Raw genomic sequence first — 24,057 nt, forward strand, 5'->3', positions numbered from 1 at the left:
ATGTTAGAATATATGTTGTTATTATTTTCTACTTTATAAGTTTCTTATTTTTACAAAATCTAGGTTCTACAAGAAATCTTTGATGGCAAGGAATACTTATTTTTTTTATCCTCTACCTTACGCTTGAAAATTTTACAAAGAAGAAAACCTTATTTTTAGATCCACTACATTATGCTTGAAATATTTCAAAAGAAGAAACCTTGTGTGCCTATGTAAGGCAACTTGTAAGGCTAACCTTGTATTTCAAAGAAGGAAACCTCGTAAACTTATCTACCATGCTTAAATGGTCTAGTTTCCAAATCTTGCTGTCTCATATTCCAGAAACACATACAGCTACAACAGGAACAAAACGTTGAAGGGTGTGCTCCAATGCAAATACCAGATCCAATTGCACTTATTAATCTAATTTGAGGGCTCCAAATCACAATCACATTACTTCCCAATTTGAGGGCTGCTTCCTCAATAGATTCTAGTAAACATCACAAATTTCATCTACTTCCTCAATAGATGCTAGCAAACATCACAAATTTCATCTACTTGATAGATTCTAGTAAACATCACAAATTTCATCCACTTAATAGATTCTAGTAAACATCACAAATTTCATCATCTAATCTTTCACTAAACTGAACCTTCACAATTCAATTCATTTTGTGCATCCAAATGCAGCCTGTAAAGGAAGAGTATTGACAAAAGAAAACAAAATATAAAAACAGAATATCCTGCTAAAATGGGCAAACACCCCAAACAAGAACTTTTTATTACTTCTTTCATGTCTTTCCCATACAAAAATCTCACCACCCGAAAGAAGTAATACAACTATAAAAAAGAAAACCCTTTATTCCCACTCCATTTATCCCTAACCTCGAAAGAATGATGTGAACATGAAGGTCCTGTAAACCTGCACATACTATCCCTTTCCCCACTAAAAGGAAAGAAGAAAAAAGAAAATTGAAATTTCTGTCCAAGAAAGAAGATGATGATAGTGACACCAATTCAAGATTCCGATGCTTGCCTGGAATCCAAACACCAACACCTATAATTCGATCTCGATATCTCAAATAGATCATCTGGGGACATCTTCTCTAGCTCCTTTGGTTTCCATCCATCAAAGACGTTGGAGTGGTGGGGCCCGACGGATGTCATAATTGCTTCTGGCGGGTGAACTTGAACACGCATCCTCTTGTAAAGCCTCATCACAGCCACGCAGTCCTCATATGGGTCATGTATGCCAGTTTGAATCTCGTACCTGTAAAGCCAAAATGCTTGATGACTAACGTCATGCTTAGGTATCTGTAATAAGACACGATTGCGAGAATTTTACGCTTAAACACAACTGTCAATCATGAAATATACATTGCAGTATCAAGCAATTTGTTTTTTTTTTTTTTAAATAAAAATTTTTATTTTAAAAATAAAGAAAGAAAGAAACTCAGCCTAACAAATGGTACATGTAGGGGTGGCTTTTAGTGATATAAACATTTCATGTGGTGGGCCCGTTGTGTATGGGAGATGCAACCAAAATCTCCACTAGGATGATCCTGTCTAATTGACCCCCATTAAATGTGGGCCCTTGAATGTAACAGTCAAGCCACCAATCAGATGGTATAGCTCCTATGATTTGGAATAGGCCCACCAGATGATCAGATTAGCTTAATCCATGGTGCAACCTACCTATTCCAATGATGGGTGGAACAAAAGAATGGTGTTTCTGGCAAATCAAGCATCCACATAAATATCTGAAACCATGCATGGAAAGTTCAGCTCTGCCTTTTACTAATCACGCAAAATACAGCTATAACCATCTTTTAGTAAATAGAATAAAAAATGCCAGACTTGCCAGTGTAGTTTCTAAATATTCCAAACATGCCCCAAATTCTGTAGAAAGGAATTACATCAACACAAACACTCACTGATAAATTCTTCCACTCTTCTAGACTTGCGCTAAAACAATAGTGCAAGTTTTTACATGCTGTATTAGCAAATGTAGGATGGCAGTTTATTTGTCAGTCAGGCCGTTGCAAAAATAAATAAATATACCATTAAAAAGAAAAAGGCTCCTTTTATAAACCATATACACATCACCAGATTAGAGTTCTTGCAACGCCACCCATGGAATATTTGAAACTAAGCTCTAGCAAAACACAGTTGTGAAAATGCTAATGTAACTTACATAGATATGGGAGCAGGGTAATTTTAGCTAACCGAGCGCTGTGTGGGGTGTGAGTTGCACTAGACTCTAATGTTCATTTTACACCATTTGAAAAATGGCAGTTACTCTTCAAACATACAATTGGCATAGAAGTATGACAATCTAGACTGCCCAAATCTCCAATCCAGCTGTGAATGGTGCATAACGGGAAAAAAAAAAAAAAAATGTACTGAGCCATCCCATTTGGTAGCAATAAAAAGATAGTTAGGATTGATTAATCAGAATGATTTTAGACTTAGGCACAATGGGACCCACAATTTGAAAGGAATGGATGTACTTCAGTGCCACATATGAGAATGAGTCCACTGCCATATTTTTAATGGCGCAGAACTAACATTGGAGTAGAGCCTTCTCCATAAATTCATTCCCTACGTAGCTGTAGCGGTAAGCTGATGAAAGTGAGATATTGCTTCAATTAAGTTAAGATGAATATTGGAGAAAAAAATAGCCAGGAGTGAATGACCCAGTGGATAGTGCATAATAATAAGCCGATGCATAAGCATTTCTCATCACCATCCAACCATACACAGATGGTAACTATTGCATGAAAGCCTCAACCTCTTCTAGCTTGCATCCACTAAAATAAGATCTTCCAGAAGCCCATGTCACCATGAGACCTTTGATTCTATGGAATATGATTTCCAATGATTCCGATTTGTTGGAAAATATCCCACAGTTTCTTTCCTTCCAGACAGACCAAATCGCCACCAAAGTGCTATCCTTTTTTCGCAATGGTTTCTTTTGGTTGTACTTTGGCCTCAATTTGCAATGTTTCATTACTCTCTACTTGGCTCATTAACTAGTTGATGCATGGCTGCCCCATAATAACTCAACATGCAAGCCTCATATCAAGACAGATCCAGTTAAATAGGAAACTACCATGGCAAGCAAATATACAGAATTCTGCAGACACATCCAAGTGAAAGATACAGACACATGGTGTTAGACAAGCATAGAAAACTCATCATGTCAACACAACTGTACAGATATATAATGATGACCTAAAATGTTAGCACATAAAATTCATGTGATCTTGAAAAGTGCATCTTTATAATTGGAAAATATTATACAAGCACTCCTTGAGTGTAAGAACAAGAGATGGATAAATGGGTTGGCTTTCTTTAGGCAATTTGGGGTTGGTAATTAAATGGCGTATAGGCAGAAGTTTTACTATTGACATCCCACAGACATCAATGCTCCTCTTTTACTGAGGCTGTTGGAACCATCAACGGCAGAAGCAAGATTGACACCAATCACACATCCACATGGTCCCATGCAGTTTTAACCCTCAGCGCAACTATTACATGGACACTCCCAAGGGCAACCAAGCAGTAGGCACATGGAGGGGTAGTTGCCAGGAAACCCACCAAGCACTAAGGCATACAAATAGACCACATTCTGACCAAAAATGTAAAGGACAAACTAAAAAGTAGTTGATTGCAGGGAATAGCAGGGAGCCATTGAATGCTGCTCACATGCCAACAAAATCATACCCAACACTGCCCTTTAACCTAACCATATTGCATTATGCAGAAATGGGAATCTGCAAACAATTAGGGCCTGTTTGGATTACAGAAAAAGAAAGAAAAGAAAGGAAAGTGACACATGTTTCCTATGACGGAACATTTTACCATGTTTGGATAGCTAAGAAAATAGTGGTTTCAATGGCAATCATTAGCCTTTATAAAAATTTAAATTCTCTTGCACAAGAAATGATGCTATCTCACAAATATGAAATTTCCGCTTGCTAACTAAACAAGGCCCTTAAAATCAAATCCATGGGAATCCATGTTTCAATGACAATCATGGAAATCATCATTTGTTTAATTAGAACTTTTTCTTTTCTTTTCCCACAATCCAAAGCCTTCAGCATGCAATGCCAGACAAGTTTCAAAGCACGATCTATGAAAAGATGTGCCTAGTTTGTTGAGAATCTTAATTGAGCAACATTTAAATTGGAGAATACAAAAGATAAGAAGGCACTTGCCCTAAATATGTCTGTGTAAGGTATTTGAGTGAGTGGCTGATCAGATTTGTTTTCATCAATGGACGGTATTTGGCAGTATCCCTGCATAAGATCAACAAATCAATGGTAAGCCAAGACGCTACCATAGAATTCAGGATGCCTATGAAGCATAAACAAGGATTTTAAAAGCATGGGGGGTAGTTAGCCTTGAGTGACCTAGGCATAACCCCTCAGAATATATATATATATATATATAAAAGGAAAAAAAAAATGGTGAAAAGTAGAAATTTCTGAAAATTAATTGAAAATAACAATAAGGCATTGCACGTCGTTGTTCTCATCTATGTCATGCATTGCCAATCTACAGCAAGGTCCACCAAGTTAACGCCACGAATTATGAAAATTGGTGGCAACATATATCATTTCAGGCAGTTCTGAACTAGTAGGAATGGGTGTTATTTCGATTGGTGGGGTGTATTCATTGCCCCTCTTGGGCTCTTGTTTTCTAATAAATATGTGTGTGTGTGGGGGGGGGAGGGGGAGGTTGATGAGGAATATATTTATGAAGTAATGGATCAAGTGAAAGAGGCCCTTCAAAGAAGTGAATGATCGATATTTGACCACATGAGAAATCATAGACCAACGATGGAATCTTCAGTTGCATAGGCCCTTACATGCGGCATCTTATTTCTCAAATCCTAGATTTCAGCATGATGACAATTTCCATCCATATTTAGAGATTAAAATCGGTTGTATGATTGTATTGAAAAAATGATCCCGGATTCAAAGCAAAAGGCCATCATTGATGAGCAGATGGATAAGTTCAAAAGGGTCTGGTTTATTTGGGAGAGAGATGGCAAAATTAACTAAAACAACAAAGCAACTATGTAATTTTACAATTATTTTGCTTCTTTAAGTTTGATGGTCTGCCTATGATTTATGAATTAGTTTATTTATATAATTATATATGATTGATTTTTAGGTTTATGGTGGGCAAGTTACGGAGACAAGTGTTCAAAATTGCAAAAGTTAGCTATTTGTATTTTGAGTTTGACATATAGTGTGCTAGTTGTGAGCACAACTAAAGCACTTTTGAACAGGTGAGACATTATTAAATTCATCACTCAACTTATGAATTCACCATGTAGTGACCAATAATTTCATGTAATATTACGTTCATTGCAGATACATTCAAAGAAGAGGAATAGAAATGCAGGGGCATTTTCACACCGGGCTCGAGTGGGGTTGCTTGTGGGATGCAGGGGCACACTCGGGGTGGACGGCCCATGTGAGGCGGTACCCATGTGATTTAGGGCCCACGAGGGGGGTTCGGCCGAGGTCCTAACCCATGCGAGTTGGGGCCTGGGCTACGAGATAAAGGGATTGATTCGTCATGCTTTAACAGTTCGAGCTTTTAAAGTAAGTAGTTAATTGTCCTGCATCAAATTGGTATCAGAGTGGGAAGTCTTGTGTTCGAGACTCCTTACCAAGGGTGATTAATATAGGGGCATTTTCACACCGGCCTTGAGTGGGGTTGCCTGTGAGATGCAGGGGCACACTCGAGGGGGGCAGCCCGTGTGAGGCGGGTGGCTCGTATGAGGCGGTACCCATGTGATTTGGGGCCCACGAGGGGGGTTCGGACGATGTCCTAACCCATGCGATGTGGGGCCTGGGCTATGAGATAAAGGGATTGATTCGCTATGCTCTAACAGTTCGAGCTTTTAGAGCAAGTGGTTAATTGTCCTACATCAAATAGACTCAAGCAGCCAAGATTGAATGCGCTCGTCTTCGTAAGATACAATTTCCAACTCGAAGTCCATCATGCAAAGAGAGAAGACCAAGGGATTGATCCTATATGCTTATCAGATATGGAATCCAACGATGAATGGATTACAGAGAAAGAAGATCATGCACTTCCTATAGATAACACCTGAATGGACATAGGTGAAGGCTTTGCCGAAGGATTGGAGGATGTGCAAGGTGTAGGCGGATCCACATCAAGACCGGATTGGGACATGGTATGATTGCATGTCATATTCTTATTGTTTAGACTTTTAGGGCTTGTTTGGGAGTGTGGATTTGGAACCCCCTGGATTTGAAATCCTCCTATCGTGTTTGGCACCCTAGATTCAGAATCCCCTGTAATCCAAAAGTAGCTATGCATAGTATATTTACAAGGGTTTGAATTTAATTACTAAATCAACTTTAATATCTCTAATTAGTGTATGCATGTAATGTTTGACACAATGGTTGTAATAAGCCCGTTGAAACTTACCCGAAAATGATGAAATTCCAAGTCTCAAATGGGCTATAAGCATAAGATCACATCCGAGCCACTAAACAACAATTTTTAACCGTTGATTTTACATGGACAATGTTTGGATGGCACAGATCATCGTATTAAAGTAATTATAGTGATGCAATTGATAATCTGATTGTTTTGGGATATCATCAGTGGGCTATGTGCCCAATAGATTAATAGCCTAGTGACACACATGTTACACATGCAACTCTTGGAAGGATTTTAGATGTAATCCAAGCTTTCACCTTGGATTTCAAACCCCTTCTTTGAGGGGATTTGAAACCCCCAATTACTTTATGGTGCCAAACATACCGGGGGATTTGAAATCCCCTCCAACTCTCCCAAATCAATGGTGCCAAACGACCCCTTAGTCTTATAATTACTAATTAATAGTCTTATTATAATGCGTTATGCAAAAACTATTTTGTAAGTCCTAGAAAACTTGTTATTCGAAGCAAAGGGAAAAGTGAAAGTCGTAAAAGAGGAAGAGGAGTTTATTTCAACATCAAATTCTAAAGAAAAAGATGATGTTGATAATGTTGACGTCATTAATGAGGAGGAGGAAGATGATGGTGGCGCTGTAACCAACGAAGAATAGATTCGTTTAGATTTTTTATTTCCTTCGACATATAGAAACAAGTGAATAGATGATACATTATACATGTAAATGGGGATGGGGAAAATGTTATTTTTTGAATCGTATAGAAAACTTACATGTAAATGAGATGGGAAAAGGTTTTCTTCTTTTTTTAAAACTTGATTATGACATGATGATACAACGCATTCACAATAAATCGATGATGCATTTAGTATATAGTTGATCACAATTTTAGATTAATTTGTTTTTCTTTTTTTTTCATATTCATGACAAAATGGATGATTGATGTGTTTTCTTTTTCTTTTCTTTTTTTACAAATTTTATATTTTTTATGACATTTTTATGAAAATTTGAAAAAATCCTACGATTTACTATACGATTCACGATACAATACGATTTAGATCTCTTTACCATTTACGATATGATAACGATTATGACAACATTGCAGTTAAGGCCTATTCATCAGTTACATGAAGCTAAACCTTTGTGCAATTTTACCTCATGAACAACCTCACGATATTTTCTTCCACCTCAAGTCAAGGCATGAGGTGTGCCTTAAAGACAAGGCCTATAAATTCACATTATCACCAAAAAGGGTCGCTTGGGATGCTCAATTGAATAAACTGCAAAAATCAACCCAATAATATAGAAATGACCAAATGGGGCAAACCCTTCCATGATATTGAAACGGCAATCCTTCCATGTCCAACTTGAAACACATCGAATTCCGATTAGGGTTCAGGTGATCGTTATAAATTGAAATGGCACCATTGCAAATCTGGTCATTCTTTTATATTGAATACGCTTACAGCAGTTCAATGCTATTGAGAATCCAAATGCACCCTCAACAATTGAAAACATCATCAACTAGATTGGTTTTCTTTTATCATCAATGTATTGTAACAAGTTTACCTCATCAAATGTTCAGGATAGTTCATCCGCAAGCAACACAGATCGTGCTCTAAATTATGGCCCACAAGAATCCTAGCCTTTCCACCATCCATGCGGAGTTTCCAAATGGATTCTCCATTGTACAAGATCTCCTGAACTTTCTCCTGGACTTGCTTGAGCGTCATTGCATCCTTGAAATGATCTTCTGTTATACCCGTTATTTCGTATCTGAAGTTGTCTCAATTTGCATCAACACAAAAAAAAAGGACAAAAACAGTCTATTGATTCAAACCCAACAGCATTGCCTGAAAAGTTTTGAGTGCTGCAACCTGAAAAATACCTGTAATTGGTGACAGGGATCTGAGGTATGACATAAGAATGGAATAAGACATTTTCATCTTCATCAATTATGCACACCCTTCCACAAAGATCAAGCGATCCATCACTTCCACCTCCAACCATTTCACAGTCTAGAGCAACCACTTCCGGAACATGGTCGTCATCATTTGATAAGCTCAAGCCTGAAATGTCCAGCTCAGTTACCGCACCATTTTCCACAAAAGGTGTACTGGCGAATTCCTGCAAAACAATCGAACTCAATTTTGAAGGATACGATTTTGCAACAATTTGGAAAAGCAATAGATACATTGAATTTGGTCCAGTCATCAATCCTCTTTAACTGTCCATTTTTTCACACACAATGACCCATCTGATGCTCGTATGCGCCACAGCACATAAACTGTGGGCCCAACCTAATGTACAGCCTGGATCTAGCAAACATGTACCGATTGTTGGGTATGGAGAGTGGGAATTGGCATCCTCCCACTTCAGGTAGAACAGCTCAGAAAGCATTGTGTACTCGCATTCACGTACTGAAAATTTGCAAACGTCATGAACAATCTTACATGGAGAGCAGCCGGTGACAAGCAGCACATCTCTTTATGTGCATCGCAAGCTTCAGTGCTATCAAAGACGTTCAAGCAAAGATCACAACCTTGAGCACCATAGAACTTGGCGCAGTCAGCCTTGGGCAATGGACCTTGATAAGATTAGACAGAAACATTGTGACTCACGATAACCAATAGAGTAACAACAAGAGCAACAATAATAATAGAAAATGCATTGCAATTGAATACACAATTTGTTCTTACCCGTGAGGTGTTCCCTCACTGATTCAAATGATTTGCAATGCTTTTTGCACACTCCACATTTAGGCTGATGAACTGAGTGATACGAAATCCGCATATGCTCAACAAGATGCTCTTTTTTCTTGTACTGCTTGTAACATGCTGAGCATTTGTGCCTGTTAACTGTAGTGTAAGCCTTCTAGCAAATATCATTTGGTCAAACCATAAGGCTGCATTTGAAATTACTACTTATCATTGAGCAGAATGGCCATTGTTCTGCCACATCGAGCTCACTTGGCATTAGAAGCCTATTTGACAGGCACTTTCCAAACTAAACACAATTTCAAAGCAGTAGTTTGCTCCATTTAAATAGGGAAGAATAGGGATTTACTAACTTATCAGATGCAGCCAAAATAAACTAGAAAAGTATAATACATAACTAAAGATTGCATGAGCGATGATATGAATAAGTTAGAAATCAAACTTCTAACAAATGTGAATTTGATCTCGATAATCAAAACCATTCACATAATAAATATCATGAGTTCTCAATTACTTATAATTGCATGATAGCTATAAATCTACCAACTGATGGTACAGTAGCCAGGGCGTTGTGTTGATATAGCAGAATCTTTTACTCAAGTAGCTTGACAAGCACAGACAGCATTTGAATTTGATGACAATTTAAGGTGTGTTCGGGTGTACCGCCAATGTAAGCTCAATGATTGGCCGGGCTTCCATGCAGGTACTATGCTTGTGTTTGGGGTGGCACAGAAAATGGAAGTCGCATGAAGTGGGCTTCTGTTTTCCAATTTATTCTGCCCTAAATCACAAGCGTGACAAGAATGGAAAGGTCCCATTCTCGGTTGTGATTAGTGGTGGCAAATCTAGAGCCACGGAAACCAGAGACGCCCAAGTTATATACCAACACAACTGGAAAGGAAATATTTAAGGAAAAGACGGTAAAAACTTCACTACAGGAAAAATAATGAAAGCTATTATAAATCTGTTTCAAGAAATGAACTGAGTTTTTCTGTGATCTCTTCTTCTTAAATCTCCTTCAAATGAAATGTACTATGGCTTCACAAACTGCTTCCAACTTATACAGTTAAGGTTCAGTATAGATATGGAACTAGCCAGAGGGGTACGTGCATGAGGGGTACATCACTACAGACAGACAATTATATGTGCATGAATTATAAATATTATAACATATAGTAGACACGTGTGCCCACACGTGTACAGATGTAAGGGAGAGTTTTATTTCTAAAAAGGCTAAATGCTCAAAGGTTGCCTGAGTAACTATAGGCATTTGGAAGTTAAAATATCAAAGCATGTGTTTTCTTTTCTGTGTAATGGACATAGATTCTATGTGTTGATTATTTTCTTTTTCTTCTTTTTTATACTCGATCGGCAATTAGTTGGTTCATTATGGACTCTGCTTATTGAGAGAGAGAGAGAGAGAGAGAGAGAGAGAAGGGGGGGGGGGGGTTTATGGCACCCCCACCTACGTATGGTCGTCAGTTTCAACCATTGGATTGTCCTTAGATTGATCTAGACCATTCAGTATCTTATTGCTACCATATAGAAGTTATGGTCTTATAATAATGCTTCGTTGGCGAACCTGACTTTCAAACCTCAGATTCAAATATGAGTCATTAAATATTTGTCTTCACACACAATCATCTGTTCAAAAAGTGTTTCTTAGGATGGCCCTGAAATCTTAGAGTCCAGAACGTGAACAGTTCAAATCATTGTTTAAGATGCACCCAATGGTTGGAAACTGACCCCTTATGGTAGTGTGGCACAGGGCTCCATAACTTAACAACACCCCTCTTGGAATGGAAAGGAAGAGGAAGAGCAGGAATGCCTATGAGGGTTGTTAATTATACTTGGTACACATCTAGACAGGGGCTCATGTGTCATCATGTGACACACGTATGAGATCCGAGCTCTCCTTCAGGTGAGGTTACAGTGTTTAGATCTTATGGCATAAAAATTGGGCCATTTCACACCTCAAGTGGGCCAGACAATATCAGAACAGTTGAATGGCTAAAGTTTACTGTGTACACTGTAGCCCATCTGAGAAGTGAAATTGTTTGCTTTTTCAGGAAGAAGATTTAAGAATTATTTCCAACCTTTTCAAATCTCAAACATTTTTTCCATACTTGCCCATGTTTGGACGTGTACATCTCTATACACGTGGAATTAGCAAACGCCTTGGAGATTTTGGTGTTAGTTTTTCACCATTTAAAAGAATGGTGGCATTTCTTCAACCGTACACGTGTAGTTGTGAGGCTTGATCAGTGTGATTTTAGAGAAAAGATCCAACCACAGGGGAACGCACAATTTGAACCGTTTAGATATCTTTACTTGAGTGCCACATATGAGGATAAGTCACCACCATGTATGAGGAGCACAAGTCATTGTCCGTCTTTTTATCTTTTATTTGTATTTTTAAAATATTACTGTATTACCAAGTCTTGAATTGCCAAGTCTATTGAGTTTTTGAGTTGGATCAACTGAGTGGACCTTCAAGTCCAGTCCAGGTTTTGAGTTTTTGAACTATGAAAATGAGAATGAATATATTTGAAAGCCATCAATCAGAAAAAGGAAAGGAAAATAAAATTAAATGTGATAATCAGACAGCTGAAATTGTGGATCAAACCTGACATAAGAAGCTAAATCTTTACATAGCTAAGCATTTTCTCTATCCATAAAGAAAACTCAAGTAACATTGAACCTAATAGCCTTTCCACTGGACTTTACAATGAGAGAGAGAGAGAGAGAGAGAGAGAGAGAGAGAGAGGGGTGCAACAACAAGAAACTCAAATTGCAGTAGTGAAGAAAAAAAAAAGGAAAATCTAGTTTGGAGACACTGGAACAGGCTACATGGAAAAAGGCAAACAATCCAAATTCACACATGGAAATGGCACGCAAATATCGGAAAAGGTGCAGTTGATCATGATTAGAGGAAAAGATAGGGCAAATTTGAACTAGGCTTCAGAAGTTTCTTTTTCTTTCTATGAAGAAATCAGTACCAATTAGCTATAAGGGAAAAAACAATATATGAAAGAATAAAACCTATCTTGAAATACTATAGTATTGAGTACAGAATCATGAAGTTCGATTGCAAGAAAAGAGAAACAAAAAGAAAAGGCTGAAATATGTGTCATCAAGATGCTACATTGCCAAAAAGAGAAACAAAAAGAGAAAAAAATACTGTCTAGAAATGGTATTCTCGCTTTTTTTGCAATGGACTTGTGGAAATGCATAGATCACTATGCATTTCCAAGCATGGGATTGTGTAGTTGGGAGGGAAAAGAAAGCATTTTTGTGGAGGTTGGCATTATGGGCAGTTCTTTGGTAAATCTAGAAGAAAAGTGATGCAGGACATGGAAAATAAACATGCTATGCAAGATGTCAGGTGTTAGATTATACTAAGTTCAGAAACAATCACAGAAAATTCCACATCCCACAGAAAAGCTTAAATATTCAACAAGGGGAATTGGCACGGGTCCAGGCCTACACAGGCTAGGACTGGATCAGTAAAATTATGAACCAAACGACACTCAATGATAACTAATAATTAGCCACACATGCACAGAAGTCAGTCCCTAACCCAAGGGATTCACCAATTTCAATCCAAGGAACCCTAGGGTGAAAAGAAGGTGCAAACAAATTAGAGAAAACGTAATCTAGGGCTAGGGTTCATGAAAACAAATATGAGAGGATAAAAGAGAATGAAAACCTAAGCCAAAAGACGATCCCGCATGTGGACAGCGGGCCTGGGGCGATCGCATGTGCGCGCAGGTACCTGGCCACACGTGCGAGGGGGTGACGATTGCAAAAAAAAAAAAAAACTCTCCTTGGCCCTGGTCGGCTAGGGCTATGCTCCGAAACCACGAAGTTTTGAGTCGATCCGATCTACGGCCTGCGCGTGGTGCTCCGCCGAAGTTTCAGCCTCCTGCAAGGCCGAAATCTGGAATTCTGCTACAAAGAAGAAATTTGCTGCAACTAAAGACGAATTTGAAGTACGGATGATGGTGGAAGATGAAAAGAGAGATGAGGGAGGATGGGAGTGAGTCGAGGTTGATGTGACTTCACACCACGGTAGTTAGCCCTTTGAAAAGGAAGGACTTCGCACCCACTTGAATTCTCGCACAACTCACGAAGAGAGTAGAAAAATAAAGCAGGAATTTTTATTAAGCTTGAATGAATCAAAACAACTACAAGGGATGCCTATTTATAGGAAAACCCCCTATACCCCAAAACTCGCGCCATGTGCGCAACCTATTACCTGACGATGAAGTAAACCAAAATAAAAACCAATCAAAGAAATCTAAAGCGTTCAAGATATTCTAAATAACATAAATAAGTAAAACCTAAAATATGATCGAAAATAACTAGTGGGCCACGATCATGAGATCCCATGATGGGCTTTTCTTAACTATCGAGCCCACTTCGACGAACCAAAACTGTCTTCTAGCTGGGAGGCCCTCGCTGGACGTCGTCATCCATCCAGATCAATGGTGGGGCCCTCTGTCTTCGTGCGTACGTGCGTAGGGGGGCGGCGTGTGTGCGTGCACGCGGGATGTCTCCATCAACTCTCCCCGGCTGCGAAGATTTCGCCGCTGGCGAAACAAAACTCCTGAACCGCTCTAAGATGTCAGGATCAAGTCTCTGAAGCTTCTCCTCAATAAGCCACGTGCTGTCGGAAGTTGGACGTGACTTCCATTTAACTAAGTACTTCTGAAACCCGCCGTCCGACGTTGAAATTAACTGATGGTTTATGATATCCTCTATTTCCTCTCTAGGCGTGGGAAGGTTAGGTAAGGGAGGTAGAGGTTGGGAAGAAAAGTTAGGAAGAGGCCATGTATCAAAGGACAGGTCTGGGGAATCAGGATGGGTGGGTGAAGAGCCGGACAAAGTATCAGTGGTCCCCTGAAAAGCAACTAGATTCTCCACATTGAATGTGGAACTAATTCCCATAGAAGGTGGAAGATCTACCACATACGCATTGAGACCGTTTCGTTTTATAATTTTGAAGGGTCCAGCGCTACGCGCGTGCAATTTACGAACGGCTCTCTGAGGATACCGCTCGGGCCTAATGTGGATCATCACGGAGTCCCCTATATTGAATTCCTTGAAACATTTATGCCGGTCTGCAGAAAATTTGTAATGCTCATTACTAGTAATAATCTTTCACCTGATTTCTTGATGCAATGAATGGATGTGATGCGCAAAAGACTCTGCAGACTCTGATGGCCTATAGGACAAAGACATAGGGACAAGATCAATAGGCTTCCTAGGCTTATAACCAGTAACAACTTCAAAAAGACTTAGACCTGTGAACTTATTGACAGAACTATTGAATGCAAATTCGGCTATGGGTAGTATGGCGTCTCATGTCTTGGTGTGTTCCCCCACTAAACATATAAGCAAACTCCCTATGCTCTTATTAACCACCTCAGTCTGACCATCGGTCTGAGGGTGGTAGGCAGAAGAGAATTGAAGCCTAGTATTCATCATGTGTCATAATGTCTTCCAAAAGTAACTCATGAATCGCACGTCACGGTCAGACACCATGGTTTTTGAACCCATGCAGTTTGACGACTTCACTAAAGAACAGCTTGGTAAAATGAGATGCATCGAAGGTCTTAAAACAAGGAATGAAGTGGGACATTTTAGAGAAACGGTCCATGACAACAAATATGAAATCGTGTTTTTGAATAGTCATGGGAAGTCCATACTAATGTCCTGCCAATGGATGAATGGTACTGGCAAAGGTGTATATAATCATATATTTTGTTTATTTTGTTTTGCCACTTGACAAGTACGACATTACCCTATAATTTTGACCACGTCACGCTTGAGGCTTGGCCAATGAAACCTATCCTCAACTAGGGCAATGGTCTTGTCTCGACCAAAATGACCCACGATCCCTCCCCAATGTAACTCCCAGACAAGAAAATCATGGAGAGACATACGTGGTATGCACAGGCGGTCACTCCTAAACAAGTATCAGTCTAAAATCAGGTATTCACTGCTAGCTCTTGACAGACTCTCTAACAACGACGCGTATACAACTCCAAAATCTGGACACTCATAATATTCTTCCTTGATGCGCTTGAGGCCCGTAACTTCGACACTTATGGAGTTGAGTAATGCAACTAGACGACTCAACGTGTCGGCAGGCTTATGCTCTACACTGGCCTTGTGCTTAAGCACAAAAGTATACTCTTGAAGGAATTGGACCCATTTGTCATGCGTAGGGTTTAATTTCTTTTGAGAATTCAGATATTTCAAGGCCTCATGATCTGAGAATAAGACGAATTCTTGCGGAAATAAGTAGTGACACCAATGGCGCAGTGATTGCACTACTGCATAGAATTCCTTGTTATAGGTGGAATATCTTTGTTTCGCCTCATTCAGTTTCTCACTGAAAAAGGCGACAGGGTGCCCTTCCTGACTAATTACTCCTCATATGCCAACTCCTGACGCATCAAATGCGACTTAAAAAGCTTTTGAAAAATCCGAGAGTCGCGTGATTGGAGCTTCGGTCATCTTAACCTTTATCTCTTAGAAGGCCTTCGAGGCTGCCTTTGTCCATTAGAATTCTCCTTTCTTTATGCAATCCGTGATGGGAGCCATAATGGAACTGAAACCTCAAATGAACCGCCTATAAAAAGTGACTAAGCCGTGAAAGCTGCGTACCTCGTGAATATTGCGGGGTTCAGGCCAATTGACGATGGCCTTAACCTTCTCGGGATCCACCAATACGCCCTCAGTTGACACAATAAAACCTAAGAAGATCACACTACTACACAAAAACGCGCACTTCTTTAGGTTGGCGTACAACTTCTCGGCCATAAGGATCCCACAAACCTGCCTCAAGTGGTTGAGGTGTTGCTCCTTGGTTATACTATAAATCAAGATATCATCAAAATATACGACCAGGAACTTTCCCATGAAGGGCCTCAACACTTGGGTCATCACACGCATGAAAGTGTTTGGGGAGTTAGTTAACCCAAAAGGCATAACTAGCCACTCGTATAGCCCATCCTTTGTCTTGAAGGCTGTCTTCCACTCATCACCCAGGCATACACGGATTTTGTGATAACCACTTTTGAGGTCAATTTTTGAGAAGATAATAGCATTGACCATCATATCCAACATGTCATCAAGATGCAGTATGGGGAACCGATACTTAACCATGATTTTGTTGATGACTCTACCATCAACACACATCCTACATGTGCCATCCTTCTTAGGTATAAGAAGGGCGGGCACAACACACGGGCTCTCTCGAATGAAACCCTTTTCTAGGAGTTCATCAATCTGCCTCTTCAACTCAGCATGCTCTTTTAGATTCATTCTGTAATGCGGGAGGCTTGGTAGAGTCGCCCCAGAGATTAAATCGATGGCATGCTGTATATCCCTCATAGGGGGAAGCTTATTCGGTAGATCATCAGGGAAGACATCACAAAACTCATGTACTACCTAAATGGCCTCGGTAGGTAACTCTACGTTAGCTTCTGGTGTACTCTCCCTAGCCACAAGGGCGTATACCATCGCGTCCGCCTCCATCTCTCGCTCAAAGTCTTTGGCATTTAGAATATGGAGCGGTTTGGACTTGGACTTCGATTCCTTTGCTTCTTTCGAGCTGCTCACACCACTCTGTGTGGTGGACTCCTTTCCAGTCGTACTCTTGGGTGGCAAAGGGTTTAACTTGACCTTCTTACCTTCAAACCAGAATGTACACACATTTGGACGACCAAATATGGTGACATCCCTGTCGTAGAATCATGGTCTACCCAGAATAATATGGCCAACGTCCATGGGAACAACATCACACCAAAGCGTGTCGTTATAAGATCCAAACTGAATAGGAACAAGACAATGGTGTGATACTGGAATGGAGGTTTCATCAACCTAGGAAACTCTATAGGGTTGAGGATGAGCTTCCACCTTCAAGCCCAAACGGCTCACAGTGCTAGTCAATGCCACGTTGGCACAACTACCACTATCTACGATCAATTTACAACTCTTTTCTCCACATTTTGCATAAGTGTAGAAGATCGTGTTACGACGCCAGTCATCAGTGTTCTTGGCTTGAGCCAAAGCGCAACGCACAATTGCGAGGGTCGCAGACTCTTGCGCTCCCTCTTCTTCATCACTAGGGGTCTCTACGGGCTCATATTCTTCCTTTTCGTCATTACTCTCCGGGGGCATTACTTCTACCTGCCCATCAATAAAGAATACTTTGGCACCCTCTCTCGTGTTGCACTGGTGAGCAAAATGACCAAACCCCTGACACCTAAAACACCTAGTGGCTCCACTTCCCCGTGAACTAGACCTGATAATATCTTTATCCTTATAATCCTTGGACCTAGGCTGCAAATTGTTGGAAGGTTTGTTTTGATATCCAATTTTAGGTTTAGCCCCAGAGGGAATGGCCTTAGTACTAGAATCGCGAAAATCAAACTGCCTTCCCACAGACGCTTTGAGATATTGCTTGACGTCCAACACTACTTGATACAACTGTTCGATAGTGTCTATGTCTTTGGCAAGCAATTCTCTCCTAATGACAGGAAGGAGGCCCGTTTTAAAACGAGCAAGGGTGAGTATAGGGTCCTCATCAACCTCACAACGGGTCAAGTACTCTTCGAATTTCTCAATATAGTCAGCAACACTCATGAAACCCTGTTGAAGAGACTGTCACTCCTCAATCAACGCAGGCGATAAGAGAAAGGGAGGTACTTCTCTTTAAGCGTTTCTTTCATTTCTCCCCAATGGACTATTGGGAGTTCTCTCGCTCTTTCTTTCTTTCACTCAATTGTCGCCTAAAACCTCTTTACTTGGCCCACAAGCTTCATCTTGGCGAATCGGACTCGTCGACCATCTGACATGTAATACCACTCAAAGTAGTGGTCCATATCCACCAACCAATGTAGGAAAGCTTTAGGGTCCAAGTGACCATCAAACGTAGGGGCGTCTACTCTAACCCTTTTAGGAGTTGCGCATCTGGGTCATATTGTTCATGAAGTCCCTCACGGGGTGGGTGCACAGGTGCATGCCCATGACCAGCTCCTTCGCCGCCTCCATTCCTTAGCCTAACCCCCTAACCAACTGCCTGAGATTGGGCATCTTCCCCAATAGTGGGGTTTGCCTTGAAAGAGGCCTCTATTTGGTCAAGGCGTTTATCTATGCGTTGTTCCAAGTGCTTATTCAAGGACTCAATCTGCCGGGTTAAATTGGTCACTGCTTCTTGCAGTTGCTCCATGTTTAGTGTGGGGTGCATACCGAAACCACGACCCGTACGTGTGGGCATACACCGACTTGCTCAACCTAAGGACCTGCTACGGCGACTATATGCATCTAAAAGAACTAAATGACCCTATGAGACTATATAAAGGAGACTACACACCATTACTAAAATTCAACAATATATATCAAGGACTACGGTCTTCTAGCAGCTATATGTAATCAACTGGATGCATGAAGGACTCAAACAAACTAAACCCTAAATATGTGATGTATTCCCCTATAAGAACCCTAGGCTTTGATACCAAATTTGATGCAAGACATGGAAAATAAACATGTTATGCAAGATGTCAAGCGTTAGATTATACTATGTTCAGAAACAATCACAGAAAATTCCACATCCCATAGAAAAGCCCAAATATTCAACAAGGGGAATCAGCACGGGTCCAAGCCTACACAGGCTAGGACTGGATCAGTAAAATTATAAACCAAACGATACTCAATGATAAGAAATAATCAGCCACACATGCACAAAAGTCAGTCCCTAACCCAAGGGATTCACCAATTTCAATCCGAAGAACCCTAGGGTGAAAAAAAGGTGCAAACAAATTAGGGAAAACGTAATCTAGGGCTAGGGTTCATGAAAACAGATATGAGAGGATAAAAGAGAATGAAAACCTGAGCCAAAAGACGATCCCGCGTGTGGACAGCGGGCCTGGAGAGCTGGCACATGCACAAGTACCTGGTCGCACGTGCGAGGGGGCGACGATTGCAAAAAAAAAAAACTCTCCTTGGCCCTGGTCAGTTAGGGGTATGCTCCATTGGGTCGATCCGAGCTACGGCCTGTGCGTGGTGCTCCGCCGAAGTTTCAGCCCTCCTGCAGGGCCGAAATCTAGAATTCTGCTACAAAGAAGAAATCTGCTGCAACCAAAGATGAATTTGAAGTACGGATGATGATGGAAGATGAAAAGAGAGATGAGGGAGGATGGGGGTGAGTCGGGGTCGATGTGGCTTCACACCACGGTAGTTAGCCCTTGGAAAAAGGAGGGCATCGCACTCACTTGAATTCTCCCACAACTCACGAAGAGAGCAGAAAAATAAAGCAAGAATTTTTATTAAGCTTGAATGAATTAAAACAACTACAAGGGGTGCCTATTTATAGGAAAACCTTATACCCCAAAACTCGCGCCATGTGCGCAACTTATTACTTGACGATGAAGTAAACCAAAATAAAAATCAATCAAAAAAATCTAAAGCGTTTATGATGTTCTAAATAACATAAATAAGCAAAACCTAAAATATGATCTAAATCTGACTAATGGGCCACGATCATGAGATCCTATGATACACTTTTCTTAACTATCGAGCCTACTTCGACGAACCAAAACTTTGTCTTCTAGCTGGGAGGCCCTCCCTGGACATCGTCATCCATCTAGATCGTGGGACCCTTCGTCTTCGTGCATATGTGCGTAGGGGGGCGGCGTGCGTGTGTGTGCACGTGGGATGTCCCCATCAAAAAGCAACACTAAGACCTTCAATAATTGTCCACAATCTCCCACAGAGGACTTTCGGAGAGTAAAGGGCAGAGTCGTTGAGTAGGCTTTGGGTGTTGTTTGTAGGATGCAACTCAGAAGTGTGGTTCAATCCAGGGGGTTGGGGTGGATCCCTGGCTCCTTCCAGGTGAGGATGATTCCTCACCATCAAACCATCCTTCTCTTAGAATGTAGCTTTTTCTTCTTATTTTTTCCAGTAAAAACTATGTTATCATTTCGAAATAAAATAAAACAGAATGCACATCAAATCCGTGAAAGGATAAAAAAAAAAAACACTGATGAAAGTTAAGTTTTCAAGTAAATCATATAAGAAGATAGGTACTAGAAATCTAGCATTGCCATACCCAGTGTTTCAAATAGCGCCCGTAGTGTAGTGGTAGCACACGCTATGTAGTGTAGCGTGGCTGTAACGCTACGTAGCGTCCTAAATAGCATAAATCCCCTGTAGCGTGCATGGCATCCATCCCATCTAGCAGAGTCACCCCACCATGAAAATGGGACATCCGAGAAATCAAACCGATGAACCATCATGTGGCCCACTGTGTGAATTCGAAGGATTTTGGCTGGTTGTTCATTGTTATCTGCGATGTGGCCCACATGATGATTGGATTGTCCTAATTTTTTTAGGTGTACCGTTTTCATGGTGGGGTAGACCTACTGGACGGGCAGCATGTCATACACACACACCCTTCGTGCCCTGGATACAGTTGTAGAGGCCACCCAAGATTGGAAGTTAAAATGCAGAACTATGATTAATAAATTATTATTTTTTAATGCAGAATAACAACATCATTCCAAAATATATATATATATATATATATATATATATATATATATATATATATATATATATATATATTACTAATAAATCAAAAAAAAAAAAAGAAGAAGAAGAAGAAGAAGAGGAGAAAAGAAAAGGATAGAAGTGCATGCAAGAAGAGAATGTAGGTTGAGAAAACTTTTAATTCAAACCTAATAAAACCCTCAAAAATATTTAAAAAGAACAAAAGAGAAAAGAAAAGACCCATCGTAGGCTACCCATAAATCGTGCACAATCCACCTTCAAAACGAAAGAATTGAACATACAAATGACAAAACCCAAAAAAAAAAAAAACTTAATATATAAAATTAAATAACAATAATAATAAAAGAACAGAAAATTTATTTAAAAAAAAAAAACCACTGAGATTAGCATCACAGCGGCATTTTCCAGAAGAAGGAAAAGAGAAGCCAAAGACAGAAAGAGCAAGAAAAAAAGAAACCCAGATGTGATGAAGCATGGAAATATCAAAAGATAAGAAGATCAAAGGTTAAAAAGGGAAAGAAATCCCTCACTCTCTCTCTATAATAACCAAAAAAACTGAAAAAATAATAATAATAATAATTTACCTTAGGGTTAGGGTTTTAGGGGAAGTGTTAGATTCAGAATCCATGAGTAGAAAGTAGAAACCTCTGGAAACCAGGCCCCCTCCTTTTCCTTCCTTAAAATGGAAATACGATTGGCGGGAAAAGTAAAAACAGAAAGAAGAGAGTGAAAATAAAGCCGTGCAACGTGTTTTTATAACTGTTACCAGCTTGCGCTCTCCTTGTGTCAGTGACTGACGGTGGGTTATGATAAACGGACGTGGATTCCCGGCGACGGGATATATCCGAATGAGAGCAGATTGGCTAGTGGTCTGTGCTCTGTGGGCCCCACCACGATGTATTTATTTCATCCATTCTGTTCATCTATTTTTCTAAATCATTTTACATATGATCTCAAAATGAAATATATCCTAATTTTAAATGAACCACATCAAAGGAAACAGTGTCAATTAAACGTCCACCGTTAAAATTTTATTAGGGCCATAAAAGTCTTGGATAAAGCTGATGTTTGCTTTTTTCCCTTCATCGTCTAAGGTCTGCATGACCTAATCAACAGATTGAATGTCAAATAAACAGGACAAAGGGCCTCAGGAGGATTTTAATGGTGTGTATTCAATCACTATTATTTTCCTGTAGTGTGGTTTGGCTTATGTTACTCTCATTTTCGCATCAATCTCTAAAATAATTTATAAAATTGGATGAACAGCATGGATAAAATATAAAATTTATATTGGGCCCATAGAGCACCGACCACTAGCCAGCAGGCTAGTGGCAGCAACACTAGCCAAACCTCGTCACGGGATACCTCCGAACGCGGTCGGTGTGGGGACCCAGCACCCAGCTAGCTGGTGTCAAAGCTTTGTGGACCCCACCATGATGTATGTTTTTTATCCATGCCATCCAATGATTTTTTTATTTTTTTTTTCAGCTACTTTTAAGGAATAAAACAACAACATGAGGTAATTCGGAAGTTGTAGTGAACCACGCCATAGGAAAAAGTGATTGATCGAAATTTTTTAAAGGCTACTGGAATGGGATTTTTCAAGGAGGTAACGTGTGTTGGGAGTCATAAGATACAGTCCCTTTTTTAAAACTTACGCGTTAAGACTCTGACGTTTTTCTTTACACTTTTGGACAAAAATGCTCCCACCGCCGTGCATAGGGTCAAGGCCGTTGCTTTTGGGAATGATTGGTGGGGCCACAATTATGTATGATGAAAACCATTGAAACCTTACTTGTGTCTATTTTTAGAGCCATCCAAACCGTTCACAAAGCGCACAAATGTCAATGAAAGAAAAACAAAAATTTCAACTTGATTTAAACTTCATGTGGGCCCACAAAGGTTTTAAACTATAGACATTCAATCCACTCTTTATCGTGGTGTGGTTCATTTGTACTTTTGATATGCTTCATTCTTTAGCTCACTCCTAATTTTATAAGGTAAAATGAATGGACAACAAAGATAGAGCACATATTTTATGATGGGCTCTCACAGACGATGACCCAACATGCCTTAGAAGAGCCTCGTGAGGCCTTATATCGAACCCCAAACATCATTTTCAACATTGTGAGGGAAATGGGAAGGAAGGAAGGAGAAGCATCGTTTTCCATGGTGGGCCCAACAACTCTCTGGCCACCTTTTTCATATATTGATCTCTGATCAACTTCTTGCACTACAAGCAAGTAATTACATGTTTGTTTTAATGAAAAAAAAAAACATTTAATTGAGACATGTAGCCTATGAAACTGTTGTGTTGTGAAAGGTATGAAAGGTGAGCTTTGAGGGTATAGGATGTGTAGGTGGCTATAAAAGGAGACCGTGATTTTCACTTATCAACTATCGTGGTTTACACTTTTAAACCACAATCATTCACTCATACATGCAAATCACAATCGTTCACTTTTCTTGTTTTGTGTTTTTATTTTTATTTTTTGTTAATAAATACTCTGCCTTGTTGCATTGATTTATCCTACCTTGGATTACATTAAACCCAGTCATCAGTTAAGTGCTCACTTCAGTTTTCTAAGGTGTTAAAGGATAATTTTGACGGTTGCAAACTTTGGGGAGAAATATTTTAAAATTCCTACTTTGGAATTTTGTTAAATTTCAATAAAAAGGATTTTAAATTTTAAGGTCAAGTGATATACAATATTCTCCATAGTTATATCGGTGACCTTAGATTCGCCATGCAAGGGAATAGTCTTTAGTGGAGATGGATTTTTCATTGATTATAGGTCTTAAGTCTAAACCATGTATCATTGAGGAGACTAATAGGAAGAGGAGAAGAAATGCGAAGTGTTGTGAAAAAATATTGATTATATATATATATATATATATATATATATATATATATATATATATATATAGTTTGAAACAAAATTGTGTTTTGCGTTTTTGGAAATAGTCCAATATCGGAAAGGAGATTAGAAAAAATAGTGTTTATATGTGAAGTGTGGAGTATCTTTATATTTCTTTGGTTGATCGGTGGAGAATCGGGACTTGCGTGCACTGGAACACCCGCGCACGCACTTGGGCTTGGTCACGATCACGGTTTCGGTGCGAGGGCGTGGGCATGTTAGGCAATGTGGCTATAGAGGCGCTAGTGGTGCACTTTGCACTTTGCGCGGCAAACCAGTGCGACAATCAGGTGGTTAGAATGAACAAATGATTTGAATGAGACCTGTGTGAATTTTATAGAGGCTGGACACTAGCCATTGGAGTGAGGTGTAACTCATACAATATCAATTCAGACCATACAGAAAATGCTACATGTGG

At 39.8% G+C, this 24,057-nt stretch overlaps 1 protein-coding gene across 2 annotated transcripts; it reads right to left on the minus strand.

Annotated features, from left to right (window-relative positions):
- Positions 1–726: 726 nt before the first annotated feature.
- On the minus strand, positions 727–21,460 carry LOC131231109 (RNA exonuclease 4-like). 2 transcript variants are annotated; one of them, XM_058227200.1, is made up of 7 exons: positions 21,306–21,460; positions 9,121–9,272; positions 8,875–9,008; positions 8,310–8,548; positions 7,991–8,197; positions 4,200–4,280; positions 727–1,249 (listed from the first exon to the last, which is right to left on the minus strand). In XM_058227200.1, the coding sequence occupies exons 1-7, from the start codon at positions 21,347–21,349 to the stop codon at positions 997–999; spliced, it is 1,110 nt and encodes a 369-aa protein (XP_058083183.1). In that variant the 5' UTR covers positions 21,350–21,460; the 3' UTR covers positions 727–996. The 2 variants fall into 2 exon arrangements, with proteins under 2 accessions (XP_058083183.1, XP_058083184.1); XM_058227201.1 differs by having other exon boundaries at positions 9,121–9,279; positions 21,306–21,440.
- Positions 21,461–24,057: the final 2,597 nt, after the last annotated feature.

Source organism: Magnolia sinica, chromosome 17 (assembly GCF_029962835.1).
Source record: "Magnolia sinica isolate HGM2019 chromosome 17, MsV1, whole genome shotgun sequence".
NCBI classification, from domain to species: Eukaryota; Viridiplantae; Streptophyta; class Magnoliopsida; order Magnoliales; family Magnoliaceae; genus Magnolia; species Magnolia sinica.

What these genes read in the sequence shown, in the direction of transcription:
- LOC131231109 (XM_058227200.1), bottom strand. Translation starts at nt 21,349, where the DNA reads ATGGATTCTGAATCTAACACTTCCCCTAAAACCCTAACCCTAAG. An exon ending in TGTCACCGGCTGCTCTCCAT is followed by an intron (nt 8,549 to 8,874) that starts GTAAGATTGTTC and finishes ATTGTTTTGCAG; the next exon opens with GAATTCGCCAGTACACCTTT. An exon ending in TATCCTGAACATTTGATGAG is followed by an intron (nt 4,281 to 7,990) that starts GTAAACTTGTTA and finishes GATCTTATGCAG; the next exon opens with GGATACTGCCAAATACCGTC.